Raw genomic sequence first — 14,955 nt, 5'->3', positions numbered from 1 at the left:
AAACTATGGCTACTCCGCAACTCCTCTGCGTTTCACCTCCTACCGCCAGTTCACTCTCCGAGCTTGTTCTCTCAACGCTTACTGGGCGCGCAGTCCATATATCTCAGATCCGACCATCCGATCCCATCCATATGGGCCTTGCCCCCCATGAAATCTCCTTTTTACGACTCTTGGAAGCTGTTACCAATGGCTCACATATGGAGATTTCCTACACTGGTACCATCGTCCTCTATAAACCTGGTCTCATAACCGGGAGTGCCCCCGGCTCCGGCGCAAGTGGAGGTGTCATAAAACATGAGATCCCTTCCAACTGTAGTCGTGGCATTAGTTATTTTTTACTTCCAATGTGCCTCCTTGCGCCATTCTCCAAAGCCCCGTTTAACATCCTCTTCACCGGTCCTGGTGTCATCACCTCCTCCACTCCAACTGGCGATATGTCTGTGGACAGTGTGCGGACTGCTATCCTTCCGTTATTTGCTCAATTTGGCATTTTCAACAACATAGAGTTGCGTGTATTAAAAAGATCAAACCCAGGGCCCAACGGAAAAGGAGGGGGAGGAGAGGTTCAGTTGGTGTTTGGTCATCAAGTTCGACTTCCGAAGACGATTCACTTGTTGAACCCTGGCAGAATTAAAAAAATACGTGGTGTGGCATATGCCATAGGGTTATCAGGATCCCATAACGCCAGGATGATCGAAGTTGCGAGGGGCGTTCTGAACCCTCTTTGTCCTGATACCTACGTATTTTCAGACGTCTCCTCAGCGCCTTTAGTCGCTGCACCGACTAGAGATAACCCTTCCAACAAAAAGAAAATTGGGCTTGGCTTTGGACTGTCTTTGGTAGCCGAATCGTCCACTGGTTGCTTATTCTCCGCGGATGTGGCGTCGTTACCCACTGGCGGCAAGCCGCCAGAGGACATCAGCAAACGGTGTGCGTACCAGCTCCTAGAGTCCATCTCAGTGGGTGGATGTGTCTCGAGAGCTGCTGCTCCAACGATGATAACGCTGATGGCGATGGGTTCTGAAGATGTGGGAAGACTACAAGTCGGAAGAGATGTCATCGCAGACGAGTCCATGATCCAGTTTGCCAGGGACCTCAATAAATTCGGTACTCCTGGATGGGGAATTAGGGATGCACCTGGAGAAAGTGATTCGGGGGACGTCATCATTAGTGTAGTTGGGAGGGGAATAGGCAACGTTGGGCGAAAGATTGCTTGATCAACTCGTCTCGGATGAAACAGGTGGCTCTTTGCGGCCTCTCTCTCGCCTTTTGAACTTAGCCGGACTGTGCGGGGCGTTCTGGTAGGAAACATGCTCATCGGGCTACATGTTAGATCCATACCACAGGATGGCGCATCTCGCGGATCTCACAGCAGCGCTTCTGACGAATTTGGTCAAAAGAAACAACCATCCCGCTGGTCGATTTTGCCTAAGGAACACAGCGCTGTCACAACCTCGCGAAGCCCGAGGACGGCTCACGAACCGATAGTCATCAGTTCTATTCATATATCGTCCACGCAACGTTGGATTTAATACAAACCGTCCGGGCCTTAAAACTAGGCCTTGCGCCTCCTGGATCTTTCAGATGGAATGAAGTACCTTAAGAAGGATATGTGAAAGACGGCAAGTACGATATGGCCATCGCACCTTCTCCTTGATCGAATGACATATCCATCCAGAAATTTATATGGAAGTAGCGACTACAAGGCTTGTGGCTGCTGTTTAATCCTTCCTATCGAGCTTGACACTTCCTTCAAACATCTCCTCATTTCTCTTATTAATCAACTTCACTTTATTCTCGTTTGCTGTATATATTTCCTCTCTAATGCCATCCGCTGGAGCCCCAGATACCAAGTCAGTCTTGCTTAAATCCGCTCTGCCGCTATTCGTTGGCTTCTCAATCAAGTACTATCGAGGTGCATGGATGACCTAGCGAGAGATTTGGAAACCTTGGAATGAACCTAAATTCATACCGAATGAGCCCCTTTCGTCTCTGTTCGTAACGAAAACGCAGTTCATTCGCAGATTCTACTATAGTCCTTGCCTCCTACAGTAGTCGCAGATGCTCAAGCCACTTTGGTTAGTGGATGCATGTGTCTTTCCACTACTTCTGCGGCCCAATTGCATAGCTCCTCCATCTAGTTCTGCTCTGATGAGCTCATTATACTATATAAACTTTTTTCCTATGGCAGCCGCACCGATTATGGTTAACAGTTGCGGCCGTTATACCCCAAATGTTCACCTTAAGACGAAAGCTCTATACTGTTTTCCTTACTGCTTTCCTTCGCGCTTCCTACGTTATGTTTCCCGAAAATCCCCCTTTTCCCTTTCTCAACAGCCGTAACGTTCTTATAAATATACCCGTATGTGTTTCATAATCTACCTGCGCTATATGCAGGATTTCACCCCGCTCAAGCACTCTACATTCTCTTTTACAGCCTTATAAAATTTGTAGTCATTTACTTATTCACATGCTGTCATGTCATACAATAAAATGTGCACCACGGGCCACACTACAGAGAGGAAAGGGAGATGCACATCAGCAATCGTCTCCAGGAAGCAAAAGATGCAGAAACACTTCGGTCCACTTTTGGTGAAGTTGTATATTGGAATTACATCTAAATTCATCGAGCAGCTCGCGAAGCTATAGCTGCAAATAAATAAATAAATAAATAAATAAATAAAATAAAATCAAAAAAAAAAAAAAAAAAAATTATTCGGTGGTATTGGTGAGCAGTTGCGTTACGTGTGTACCTCATGGCCTTCATGAGAAGCGAGAGTTACGACCGCGGGTTTCAATGGTGCTTTCTAAGGCTTCTGAGCGTTAGCCACCTGTTTATAAAAATACCGATACTTACGTGCAAGCAATCGGGCAGTGATGCAAGTTGATCTCTCAAACAGACTAGGCATCTTATCGAACTACCTGGCAAACAAAGACGTGAACCACCTTCTGCCCGCCACGGCCACGCGACATATTCGAACGTCACTCCAGGGATCCAACTACAGACATGGTTACCAAATCTAAGGAAGTCGGGCTATTTGGAGACATCGTTCATTCCTCCTAAATTTCATGTTCCAGTAGATTGATCAGTCGATGTTACAAGACTCTTTGGAGGAACCAAAACTGCAAATCAACAGCTCGTAACCTGAACTACTGATTTGATTTTTTTTAAATATAGTTTTCAAATGTATCTATTATCTATCAACAAAAACACTTATATACCTTTTAAAGGTGCATAGTTCTCTTCTAAGCTTGTAGTTCATGAAACCATCTATCTATTCATTGATAATTAATTGGCTTGAAATGTGACAGAAGACGGATTTTCGATGCCTGGGATGAAAAGTTCATGTACGACGAAAACTCAGCTTTTTTTAAAAAAAACGAACTATAAAAGAGAAACAGGATCGATAAACAATTGATAGCAACTGCCAGAAACCATAATAATAATAACAATAAATAACAGTCCCCGTAAGCATTAATAAATGGGCATTATGACCTCGATAGCTTGTGTAAAGGGAAAGAAGAAAAAGAAGCAAAAAACGACTTTACTTACACATAAATAAGCTCAGAAAATAAGAGAGAGAGAGAGAGGGAGAGGGAGAGAGATGAAAAAAAATTGAACAAGCATGAAGAAGCGCAACAGCCCAGTACATATAAACAAAAATAAAACCTGCCTCCAAATTATCCCTATTTTCCCTCAGCAGAATGTAGTTTTGTGTTTGCAAGAACAAACAGGAAAGAAAGAAAGGAAAGGAAAGGAAAGCAGCTGCTAAAGATATAAATAACTATATAAAAAAGAGTAGAAAATGAGGACAAGGGGAAAAAAAAAATAAAAATAAAAATAAAGAGACCTGAGGCATATTTTTATGAACTCACTCCTCCCTCCTCTCAGATTTCCCTCTTTGTTATTTTTCCTGTCCATTGCCTTTTCTTTTCTTCTCAGCCCAGATCATCCATTCAGAGCAGCAGCTTCTCTCCTGTTTGGGGAGGGGTGGCGGAACTGCCTAGATGTTAGTTTTTTTTTTATTTGTTTGCCTTCTCACAAACCAACCAACCAACCCAATCAAGCAAAGCAAAGAAATTGCCCCCTGACCCTGCCACTAGGCCGCAGGCAGGGCCTGCGCGTTATGATTCCCCTCCTTGTTTTTCTTCCTTTCCCGGTCAGTTTTGGTAGTCTCGTTGGGTTTATTCCTGCCTTATTGCCTGCCTGTTGGGTATGCATATGAAGTCCTTGGCCCAGTACCCCTCCCCTACCTCCCCAAACATCCATCGTCTCCATGTAATTCCCTCGCACTGCCGCGACCAGGCAAAGGCATTCCCTAATGTGATTGAAGAGAGATGGAGGGAGAGCTTTTTATGGAAAAGAAAAAGAAAAGACATAATAGTAAACAACAGAAATAGAAGAAGGCAATAGCCATGAGAAAAATAAAACAAAAAAGGAAACCTCGAAAAGGGGGGTTTCAAGATCAGGCACACATACACACACGCAGACGCAGACAAATTTAAAACACACACAAAAAAGAGACAGTTACAGAATAGACACAAGAAAAATATATTTAATATAATAAGAAAAGCAAAATAGAACAGGGCAAACGAATATCAGACGGGAGGAACAAGTGATATCTTAGACCTCCATAGCCTCCGCTTCTCCTTTGGCAAGAAGCGATCCTGACTTCTCACCGTCCGCCGGAGTCTTGACCTCTGGGGCATCTGGCATGATCTCATCTTCATCCGCCTGGGTAGTAGCACCAACAGCAGCGCCGTCATTCGCATCAGTCGCATCTTCCATCTTCTGCCCATTGACCTGCTTGTGGCCATTTGCCTTTGCCTTAGGCTTCGGCTCCTGTTCTTCCTTCTCCCTTGCGGGGGGGATATCGGAATCCAGTAGGGTTGTCCATTTATTGAGGATGTTGATGGAGCGGCGGCGGAAGTTGAATTCCTCGTCCTTGGGGATCGAGTTTAGTTTGATGATGGCCTTCAGGACTTTGTTGATCTTGGTTGTGCGGATGATGCTGACTTCAAGATCGGCATACGACTCCAGTTTTTGGATGAAATTAGACATTGAAGCCATTTCCTCCGCCTTGGGTGCCTGGTCACGTGTGAGGAACCCTTTTTGGAGTTTGTGGCGAAGATACAAAACTGGTTGGAATCAAGTCAGTACAGCTCGCTATCACTGCAAACGTGCCAGAAATGGAGTAAAGAGGAGAAAATAGAGAAAAAATAATCGGAGATATCAATGATCGTAGATAAAATTTGTTACCTTCTTTCTCCTTCTTTAGCTTGGCTTCCTGCGGATTAAGCGGCTTTTCAACTTCGCTCTCCTTTGAAACTTCAGCGGTATCTCCATCACTTGTTGCCTTGGCTTCCTTTTTTGCCTTTTTGGCACTGGTGACCTTCGTTTTGGCTGGTTTTGCGGAAGTTTTCTTTCCTGACTCACCGGTCGCTGGAGTCTTGGGCGTGGTCAACTTTAGTTTGGTGGCAGTTTTGGGGGTCTTTGCGGGCTGTGATGTGTGCGACCAGAAACAAAACGAATCCCCGTTAGCCAATGTGTCCTTTCCACCAAAGTACTACCCAAAAGTGGCGCCCGAAGGAGTGCGATCGAGAATCACAGCTCCACAAAATTTCTGGCATATCCACTTACCTTGTCGCTCTCAGCATCGCTCTCAACGTCCTTCTTCCGTTTCTTCGTGCTCTTTCGTTTCTCGGTTCCAACATCCGCTGTCTCATCTTCTTGCTCATCAGTCACATCCATGCTCTTCCGCTTTTTCTTCTCTTGCTTAGCAGCCTTTGCTGCCGCGCGAGCTTCACGTTCCTCCTGGTCTTGCTCTAACGCCCGCTGATGGTCCGCAAGCATATCTTTAAAATATTGAAGATCATGGTTCTCGGCGGCTACACGATAAGCTTCAACCAGGCTCTTCGTTTTTCCTTTTTCGTTCACATCTTTGCAGGACTCTGGGTCGAGAGGCGTTAGGTCGGTATTTGGAATCCAAGCACTGGAAATAGATCAATTTCTGTCAGCTCGAGCCCTCAACATTTCTAATATGACGACCCCAACGTGCAAGGTGGAAAAACGGCCGAGCGCATTGATTTCAGACGCGAACGTCAGGGAGAAATCATGTCCCTGAAAAAAAAAAAAAAAAAAAAAAAGTCAGTGAAAGAAAAGCGAAAGCTTCACTTACAATTCATTCGTGTACAAGAACATAATTGGAAACGTTCGCTCATGCACACGTTTGCCGCCGTCACTGTAAGCCTCCTTGTATGTACCGTCTTTCTGTTTCGTAGTAACCGGGCGCGTCGACAAAAGAGAAGGTGGGAGCATCTCCTCATCACATATTATCGACGGCCAGGGCGCATAGCTTTTCAGACGAGCAGTGTAGTATTCTCCTGGCTTGGCATCCAGGTGTGTAATTCGAGCTGCAGACTTTTTCTTGTTCAATTTTTTCCCCTTGCTGTCAACGCCTCCTGTCGATTTGCGTTTTCCGTTACTGGATTTTTTGGAAGCAGATGGGGTTCCGTTGGCGCCATCTCCGGTGGGGGCAGCAACTTCAGCTGTCTCTTCTACCGCAACGCCGCTCTCATCCGTCTCTTGCTCTTGTGTTCCGGCAGGCGGCTCGGGCTTGGCAGCCTCTGTAACAGGGGATTCAGGATTTTCAGAAGCGGTGGCTTTCGTCCCTTACAAATAGTGGATAGGTCAGTCGAAGAAGAAAGGCACAGAAGAAAAAAAACAAGTAAATTCTTCCCCCCCGCCTCAAAAAAATATAATCATAAATAAAATAGGGGAAAGGAATTCACGTGCGACGGGAGGCGTAGCATTGAGTACCCACCAGCCAACGCGTTTTCAGGCTTTACATCGGCCTGTTCATCTCTCTCTGTATGTGGGGATGTAGAAGCATTTGGAGCAGCATCTGCGGATGGCGTGTTTCGAGGGACCGAATTGATTCGCGATGCGGCGGGGTTTGCATCCTCGGCCATGGCGACAGCTTTGGCACGACAAGAAAAACAGGAGAACAGGGGAATAGGAGCTCTGGAAAGAAAAGCGACGATGGCCAGGCGGAGGGGTGGTCGAGGGGTGGATTGGGCGGAGTCGATGGATGGAGGTTGAGAGAGAAAGTTGTGTGTTTGGGATTTGGAGTTGGCGGTGGATAAGATTATTCCTTGGGTGCGCGAAGACCGTGGCGTGAGACAAGAAACGCGTGTGTGGAAAGAGCCGGGCGAGGCTCGGGAGAATCCAGCACCAGCACCAAGCACCACAACAAGAAGAGGATGTGCGGGATCGTAGAGACAGCAGTCTGCTTCTCCAGACAGTCGATTTGAGGGTATTGAAAAGGGGGGCCCTCTCAATTTCAAGGGGGTTTCGCCCTTTTTCCGCACAGCTTTGAGGTAAACTCTCTCACTGTGCCTGGTATTCACACCACAATGGGCGGATGAATGGAGGGGCTTCACAGCTTCTCTCCCTCGTAGTCCCTTTCACAGGCACAATGACTCATTCAGAATAAAATCAAATTACAGGTAGACAGAAAGGAATGCTTTTTTCTTTCTTTTTCTTTTTTTTTTCCCCCTTTGGTTTGAAAGATCCAAGAGTATGAGTAACGACAAGAGAGAAACTAGCGCAAGAAATCCCGTAAGAAGATAAGTTAATATCTTCCTTTTCTGCTGACTTCAAAAGCTCAGGGGTGTCAATATAGAACCATAGTACGGTAATAGCAACCGTAGAGAAATCCAGATTAACTGATCAAAAAAGGGTGAGCTGATATTCCCTATCAAGGCCGGCCACCAGCCAGAGGAACCAGTCGAGAAAGATGGGGATGGGATGAGCTGAGTCTGGCGAGATGTGAAACGAGGCAGGAGGAAGACCCAGAGCTCTCCCTGGGTCGACCATCAACTCTTATTTTCCTCGTCAGGCAACCTCATATAAATGCATCCCTTTTGTACTCCCAGTCACCTCTTCTATATTTTCGTATATGTATATATATAACAATAATAACTCACCAGTTGGTTGCATAACTCATTAATTATATGGTAACCAAGTTAACCTGTCTGTAATACAAAAATTGCTGTGAAAAAAGGGGTTCGTGGCATTTTCCATCAGAGGACGTGCGAATACAGCCCAGAGACAGAGCCTTTTGAGTTTTTTATTTTTTGCTTTTTTGCTTTTTGTTTTTTTGTTTTCCTTCAAACCATATCGAGAAGCGCCGAAGACAGGCCACACATATTTAGGTGAGTGAACTAACAACGGGAGTACTCCGTAAATAGTAACTATATAATTTCGCCTTGGGCTTCCATCCATCCACCTTTCTCCATTCCAGCGTCTCTTCCCTTCTCTATTTTTTTTTCTTTTCTTTTCTTTCTTTTTCTTTCCTCGTTCTGCCCCTTTCTCTGCATGTATGACAATATCCACGCGTTGAAACGCAGCCGATACCATGGAGGTAGACGGAGAATCCTCCACTTCCCCCAACCTCCCATCCAACCACCTATCCACCCATTCACGCTCACCCCCAGCCTCTCCGGCGGTGTCCTACGTGCGTATTTCGTCCCACAGACCGTTTCCCTATCCCATGTGGGCTAGGCGTGGAGGTCATCGACCAGGTCACCACCAGGCCGTTTCCTGGTGCTGGCAGAGCATACTCTTCTCTTTTTGCTCCATTTTCCGCTAGGTTTTTTAGTAGTACCGCAGAGCGAAGCAGCATTCTTCTGGAGGAGGCGGGCGGGCTGGTTGTTTTTCTTTTTTATCCTCATATTTTGTGCTCAAGAGGAGGAAGCGAGGTCGTGAGATATATACACTCACCCCCGCTTTTCTTTCCCGGAGACAGAATTGTGATTTCAAAAGAAAAGAGAAAAAAGAATCCATTATTAATCCTCCCCTTCTCATTTTGAGGAACGAACACGTCCATTTGAAAAAAAGAAAACAGAAAAAAGGTACTAACAAGTGGGTGCGGTATCATATCCTAAGACTAAAGAAATATTGTCCATAACATCAGTCGGGCCCGTGGAAATCAACCTCGAAAATCAGAAAGGGATTGGAGGAGTGTCCAGATGATTATATCAGCATTGAAGAAGCGACTGTTGTTTTATGGTAACATATATATATCTTTATCATGACCAACGAATTTCTCACACACCAGACAATCTGCCGAACCCGGCAAGGTAACCAGAGTAAAAACTCTACCGTAGTTCGGATCTCATATCCAGTCGAATTTGATATATAAAAGGTCGGGACTAAGAAGCAAAATGCGTAAGATAGAAGGACTGGGAGCCGGTGCATGATTTTATCATTCATCGCATCCAGGCTTGGCCTTCACCAGAATCATCGAAAAAAAGCAAAGGGCGGAAACCTATAGGCACTTGTTCCGGTTTATGAATCCGCAATATCCAAAAAAAATAATAATCCTCCAGCGGAAGGAAATTTAAAAGAACAGAATTTCCCCACCACCCTAGCCCGCAAATAATCGCGCCAGCAAAAGCATCGAGGATAAAATGGTTGGCGGTTGCGATTATAGCAGCAAGAATGGTAAACGGGTAGGTTATCCCGAAGACAATACATACGATGCGATGCCATGGTAGGCGGAGGGGATTGGGGGAGAGTCTAGGATGAGAATAGTTGAGAAAAAGTGGGCGTAAGGTTTGGGATAGATGGTGCTGAGAAGGAAGTGGAAATGTTGTTATAGTGACACCAATCATCAACGAATATCCAAAATGCAAAGATGGCATGGCAGCTACAGAAAGTAAGGAGATCATATCATCAGCAGGAAATACCGTATGGGTATAAAATGGTCGCGGGTTGTGAAACTGACCATATTGATTGCAGAATCTGTTCTACGTCCAAACACTGCTTGCGCCACCAGCCCCGTGAATTGTGTCAACAAAACCATAGCTCCTTGAAAGCTCGCCTACCGGACCGACCACTGACCGATCACTTAAAAGTCGAGGTGGCATACACGGCCACAGAGTGAAAACTACAAAGGCGAGCAGGTTACAAAGTGCTAGCGTTCGCCTGCGCGCTTGATACAGTTCTGAGACTTTCCGGACTCTGCTTGGACAGCCAATACACTTCACGGAATGACGGCTTTCGGGATAATTGTTCGTGTTGGTATTGTAGTAGAGCAAAACGAGGAAGGCAATTGTTCCAGGTATATGGATGAAAGAGTAGAGCCGATTTGTCCAAGCCATTAAGATTGGGCGGCGGAGGAAATAATGTTGTATATGTGCCTCCCACAAGATGTAGAAGCTTTCCTCCAGTTGTAGAAGCTGTAGTGCATGTTTCGTGCAACGTCTACAGTTGCATCTTTGAGAGTAACTGCGGTGAAGACCCGTGCAATTTGATATATCTGTATATACAGTCAGCATAAACACATAGACAGAATTTCGTCTCAAGTCATTGTAACTCGTATAAAGGGCACATACCCAATACACTAAGGTCCAATACCAGCATTCCACCAAAAAAGGGAATCTCCGAAAAAATCTGCTGAAGCGTCGATTGCGAAATTTTGTTGTATTTGGTGTGATAATTTCTCCTTTCCACAGCCACAGCCCAATTCGTCTAATTCTCCATGGCCGTTCTTGATTCAAAAGCAAAGATGGGGATAAGGAACGATTAAGTGGGACTTGACAACGACCCATCATCTGTCCTGGCAGTGGTGGATGGATTGTCCTCAGCGTTGTCCATTATTTTATCCGTTAAGCCATCACTTGATACCGAGCTAAATCGTGTTGTATCGGGGGTATATGGACAGGATACATTTGACAATCGGTTGATCCATGTTCCCCCCAGCAGCAGAGTAACAACCACCAATGGCTCCAAAAGGAGTCCAATCCCCTTCCCTTAAACGAAGAGATTAAATATACAAAAAATGCACCCAGCTGCTTTGTAGCGGAGTTGTGTCAACAACTCGTACATATATAAAGACCCGATCTAGAGAAATCCCAGTGAAAAGGGTAGCAATTTTAGGCTAGAACGTAATACCATTAACAGAAAGAACTCAAAAAATACCTCTCACGATGAGATAATGTGATACAGGCCAGGAGGAGCTAATTCTAACGCGTAACAGGAGCCATTATTGAGAGCGGTTATTCAATATTGGTCTTGGGTTCCTGGTCTCTGGTTGGCGCCTGATAAACGAGAACAAAAAATCGGATAAGGAGTATGCTGGCGATCTCTCATGGTGTCATGTATAGCATAACAAACAAACAAAAGAAAATGGAATCCATATTGCTCCACGACTGAAGAAGAGAACAACAACAGAATTATCATCATTGAGCAAGGCCAGGCCATGTCAAGGGCAAGGGAGCTGCACACCTCAGGAGCGCCAGCATTGTCAATGACAAGGAAACCACGCATTGGATCAAATCCAATTTTCTCCTGTCTGCACAACAAATATTGGTGGCAACTTATTCGAACCACAATCATACATGGAAACCTGATAGAGGTGAAGTACAGAGCAAAGGCCCGGCGTAGCTCTGAACTCGCTTGTTAGCGTCCCGGAGTACACCAAGGGCAGTGTAGGAGCCAACGGGTGGCGTGTGGGCCAATTTGAAGACATCTCCTCTCCAAATAAAAGGGCGGGGGCTTCATATTATATCGGTAATTGTGGGCCAAGACCTCACCCACGTTGCCCCTTTGGGTGGGTCCCACCCAAACGATATTTTCATCGCAATGATATTTTTTCAACTATTTTGTACTACCTATGTGGGAAAAGTCCCAATAACCTCATCTATCTATAGTAAAAAGCTCATTATCTACATCCTCAGTACCTTCTTCATCTGAATGATTCAAAATATTGGCAATCAGAGCTTGTTCAGCTGCCTGTGTGCCTGGCGCTTGTGCAGCTGCTGCAAGCTCTTGTTGTATTCAATTGATGGATTTCCGCATATCTTCTGCTTTACGCTCTGCAATGTGGCCTTTGGCATTATTGACAGTCATCATTCCTCCTATATTATCTGTCTTCGCGATCTTTTTTCTTTTTGATGTTGATGAGCTGTAAGAAGTCGATTGAGATCCCACTCACATTGAGTGTTGAGTTTTGCCTGTATTAAGCTCTTTGTAAATATATTCTGAAGACGATGACTCAACTTAGAAGAACTGTCATTAAGATAGTTCTCAATATCCTCCAACGTGTCTTTTGCCTTTGTAATATTATGTCGGAGATCATGTATATTCTTTGATGAGGATGCCACTGGAGATGATGACTGTAATTCTGCACTCTTGTTGTCATCCCAAATCTGTAGATCTGGAACAGCAGGAAGGCGGGCCTCTAATTCATCAAGAACAAGGTCAGAGTTATAAGAAAGAATTCCACAGCTAGAGAAGCTGTGTTTAATAGTGGCTGATTTGAATGCATCTTTGCAGATTGTGGGTAGATTATATAGGAATTCTCACTTGTCAAATTGTTGAAATCCTTCACAGGTTGCTTGATTGACTGCTTTGGCATGGAAGTGCTTATATTGATGAAAGGGTAGACCATCCAGAGGTTGTAGAATATGTGTACTGTGAGGAGAGAAGGTGTATAATATGATGTTGTTTTTGTTGCAATAAGTAATGAATTCGCAGGTTAGATGAGAGCTATGATTATCTGCAAGAAGAAGTCTATATCCACCAATCTGTTGTTTTTTTGAATAGTGATCAAAATGAAGCAGCCATTGATACCCAATCTCATCATTTGTATAGCCAGTAGGAGAGGTAGTTAGAAGCCAGGAATCAGGGAGGTTTGTAAGTGTAATCCAATCCTCCAATAGATTCTTACCCCACAAAATCACACAGGGTAGAAGAACCTCTTCATCTGTGGATATACACTCTATTACTGTGTTCAATGACTGTGAAAAGAATGAGGATAGAACTGCATTTGTCTTTTTAAAGGCTGTAATGACTCACTCTGCACGTCCTTGGCCCTCTTGAAATCCAATCTCATCCATATTGTAGCAATCCGCGGGTAGAATGCTGTATTGCTTCATTGTGATCTCCAATCTGTCAAACCACACCTTTATAAGCCCAATATCCTCTGCAGACACTCGTTTTGGACCCATTGAACACTGTGTAATTTGCTCATAATCATCAAGGCATTTGATGAATCTATAGGGCCAGTTGTGGCCAACAGTGGGAGGAGGATTTGCAGGATCTGTATGACACTCTGCAAGGATTGAATTCGCATATTTTTGAATCACCTCAATGGTGGGGGGTTGACCAGCCTTATCCAACTGTGCAATCCATGCTTTTAAGGCCTCCTCTTGCGCGGAATCCAATAAACAATTGATTGGCTTGTTCTTTGTTCATGGGTTGACTCCCTGGATCCTTCTGCAGAGGGCTTGATAGCTGACCTTATATTCACACAACAGAGGTTTGATTTTTTGAGTTGTATCGCATTTATAGGCGTCTACTGCCTCTAGAATGTGATCTTCAGTGATTTGACAAAATTTAGTCATATTGTGGTTGAGATATTAATATTTGAATAATAATAGTATGGAATATGAGGAATAATTGAAAAATATCATTGCGATGAAAATATCGTTTGGGTGGGACCCACCCAAAGGGGCAACGTGGGTGAGGTCTGGGCCACAATTATTGAATTAAAAGGTGTTCCCCAAGCCTTTCGGCGGTACAGGAGTTGGGGGATGGGTTGGTTGAGCCCAGGTCCGCCAGTGCACGTGATCAGCAGCCTCCACAATCATCTCATAAGGTTATTGTGGGATGGTTAGGGCAAAAGAGCTCAATCACCACCAGCGCCGTGGTGGTATAGGGGTAATCACGTGCGGTGGAGGGCCGCCTGGGCAACTAGTGCCCAACAGTTATGAGCCCAGTTGGCATGGTTTTGAGAAAAGCTTCACATTTTGATTGAGGATATGCTGCGATAGACTACACTAGAAGAGTTCGACATCAATATGTTGAAAAGACAGCTCATTGCACATAAAGCAGCCAGTGTATTCCACAGGAATACGAGTTAACGTGGAACTAGAACAGGAAGGTGATCGCATTCTTGAAGGAATCGAAACCTCTATTTTATCGATTGGTCAAATGAGCGGTTCGTGATTACCACTAATTCCGCGATCGGATCGCAAGAAATCCCTACGTTCTCATTCAGGCACCATTCACGAACAAGAGTGCAATCAGGAATCCAGCTCAGAGGAAGACGTGGTGGAGACCTCCAGCTCGGGCCGCGATACTGGCAAAATTCTGCCAACAGATGATGATTGCGGCGCGTCAGGATTGGGGTAATGGTAGGCCTCTAGTAGACCAGATATAGCTCGCCATGTACTGTACATAGTTGCATACAATCAATCAACTTTCAATCTCCCACCTCCATCATAGAAGAATAGCCATTCTACAGAATGAAACTAAGGTCAGGAACGGCAGAGATCTAGCCTAAGGCCTAAAGCACTATAATGAAGTTGAAAGCTTATCGGCATATACCGATGCTTCTATATTTAAATTATTTACTAGTATTTAGATGATTGAATGAGGCAGATGTCGCTTAAAACAGGATGGAAACGAAACAAATAACGGCGATTAAATTATAATATATATATATATATATAGAATACGCAATCAGTGGACAGTTCGGCGCAGATGGGTGCCTGTTGCTATTTACTAGCATAAAATGGCGGGTATCTCTTTTGAACAGGTAAATCAGTCCCTTTCGCACGGAATGTAGATATACTGTACAGTGACTTATTATACGGAAAAAGGCATATCGCTCAACATTTTAAGTAAAGCTGGTTTGATCCATTTTTTCTTGTACTTTTAAACTCCTTTCGCAGCCTGGAGAATGACATCCGAAGCTTTCTCGCTGATCATATAGATAGGAACGGCAATGTAGAAACCGGGAATCTTAGGGAAGACAGAGGCATCAACAACGCGCAGGCCCTCAACGCCACGCACGCGGAAATTGGAATCCAGTACAGCCATTGGATCATTGTCAGCGCCAATTGGACATGTGCAGGACGCATGGTGACCCCACGCCTCCATCT

General features: G+C 44.7%; 4 protein-coding genes across 4 annotated transcripts; 1 reads left to right on the top strand and 3 right to left on the bottom strand.

Moving 5' to 3' along the window:
* Positions 1–5: 5 nt before the first annotated feature.
* On the top strand, positions 6–1,024 carry HCAG_02749 (conserved hypothetical protein; the record flags this gene model as incomplete). Its single annotated transcript, XM_001542528.1, has 3 exons — positions 6–447; positions 751–928; positions 961–1,024. 3 exons carry the CDS (start codon positions 6–8, stop codon positions 1,022–1,024), a joined length of 684 nt encoding a protein of 227 aa, XP_001542578.1.
* Positions 1,025–4,624: 3,600 nt separating this feature from the next.
* Positions 4,625–6,972, bottom strand: HCAG_02748 (conserved hypothetical protein; the record flags this gene model as incomplete). Its single annotated transcript, XM_001542527.1, has 5 exons — positions 4,625–5,139; positions 5,261–5,567; positions 5,642–5,993; positions 6,180–6,663; positions 6,825–6,972. 5 exons carry the CDS (start codon positions 6,970–6,972, stop codon positions 4,625–4,627), a joined length of 1,806 nt encoding a protein of 601 aa, XP_001542577.1.
* A 5,797-nt stretch (positions 6,973–12,769) lies between these two features.
* On the bottom strand, positions 12,770–12,945 carry HCAG_02747 (predicted protein; the record flags this gene model as incomplete). Its single annotated transcript, XM_001542526.1, has 2 exons — positions 12,770–12,830; positions 12,866–12,945. 2 exons carry the CDS (start codon positions 12,943–12,945, stop codon positions 12,770–12,772), a joined length of 141 nt encoding a protein of 46 aa, XP_001542576.1.
* A 1,783-nt stretch (positions 12,946–14,728) lies between these two features.
* HCAG_02746 (predicted protein) lies at positions 14,729–14,893 on the bottom strand (the record flags this gene model as incomplete). The annotated part of the gene is made up of 1 exon (XM_001542525.1): positions 14,729–14,893. One exon carries the CDS (start codon positions 14,891–14,893, stop codon positions 14,729–14,731), a length of 165 nt encoding a protein of 54 aa, XP_001542575.1.
* Positions 14,894–14,955: the final 62 nt, after the last annotated feature.

This window comes from Histoplasma capsulatum, genomic scaffold (genome assembly GCF_000149585.1).
Source record: "Histoplasma capsulatum NAm1 scaffold_2 genomic scaffold, whole genome shotgun sequence".
Taxonomy (NCBI): Eukaryota; Fungi; Ascomycota; class Eurotiomycetes; order Onygenales; family Ajellomycetaceae; genus Histoplasma; species Histoplasma mississippiense.
Note: the sequence above shows the minus strand (reverse complement) of the source record. Positions and strands in the feature narration are given on the sequence as shown.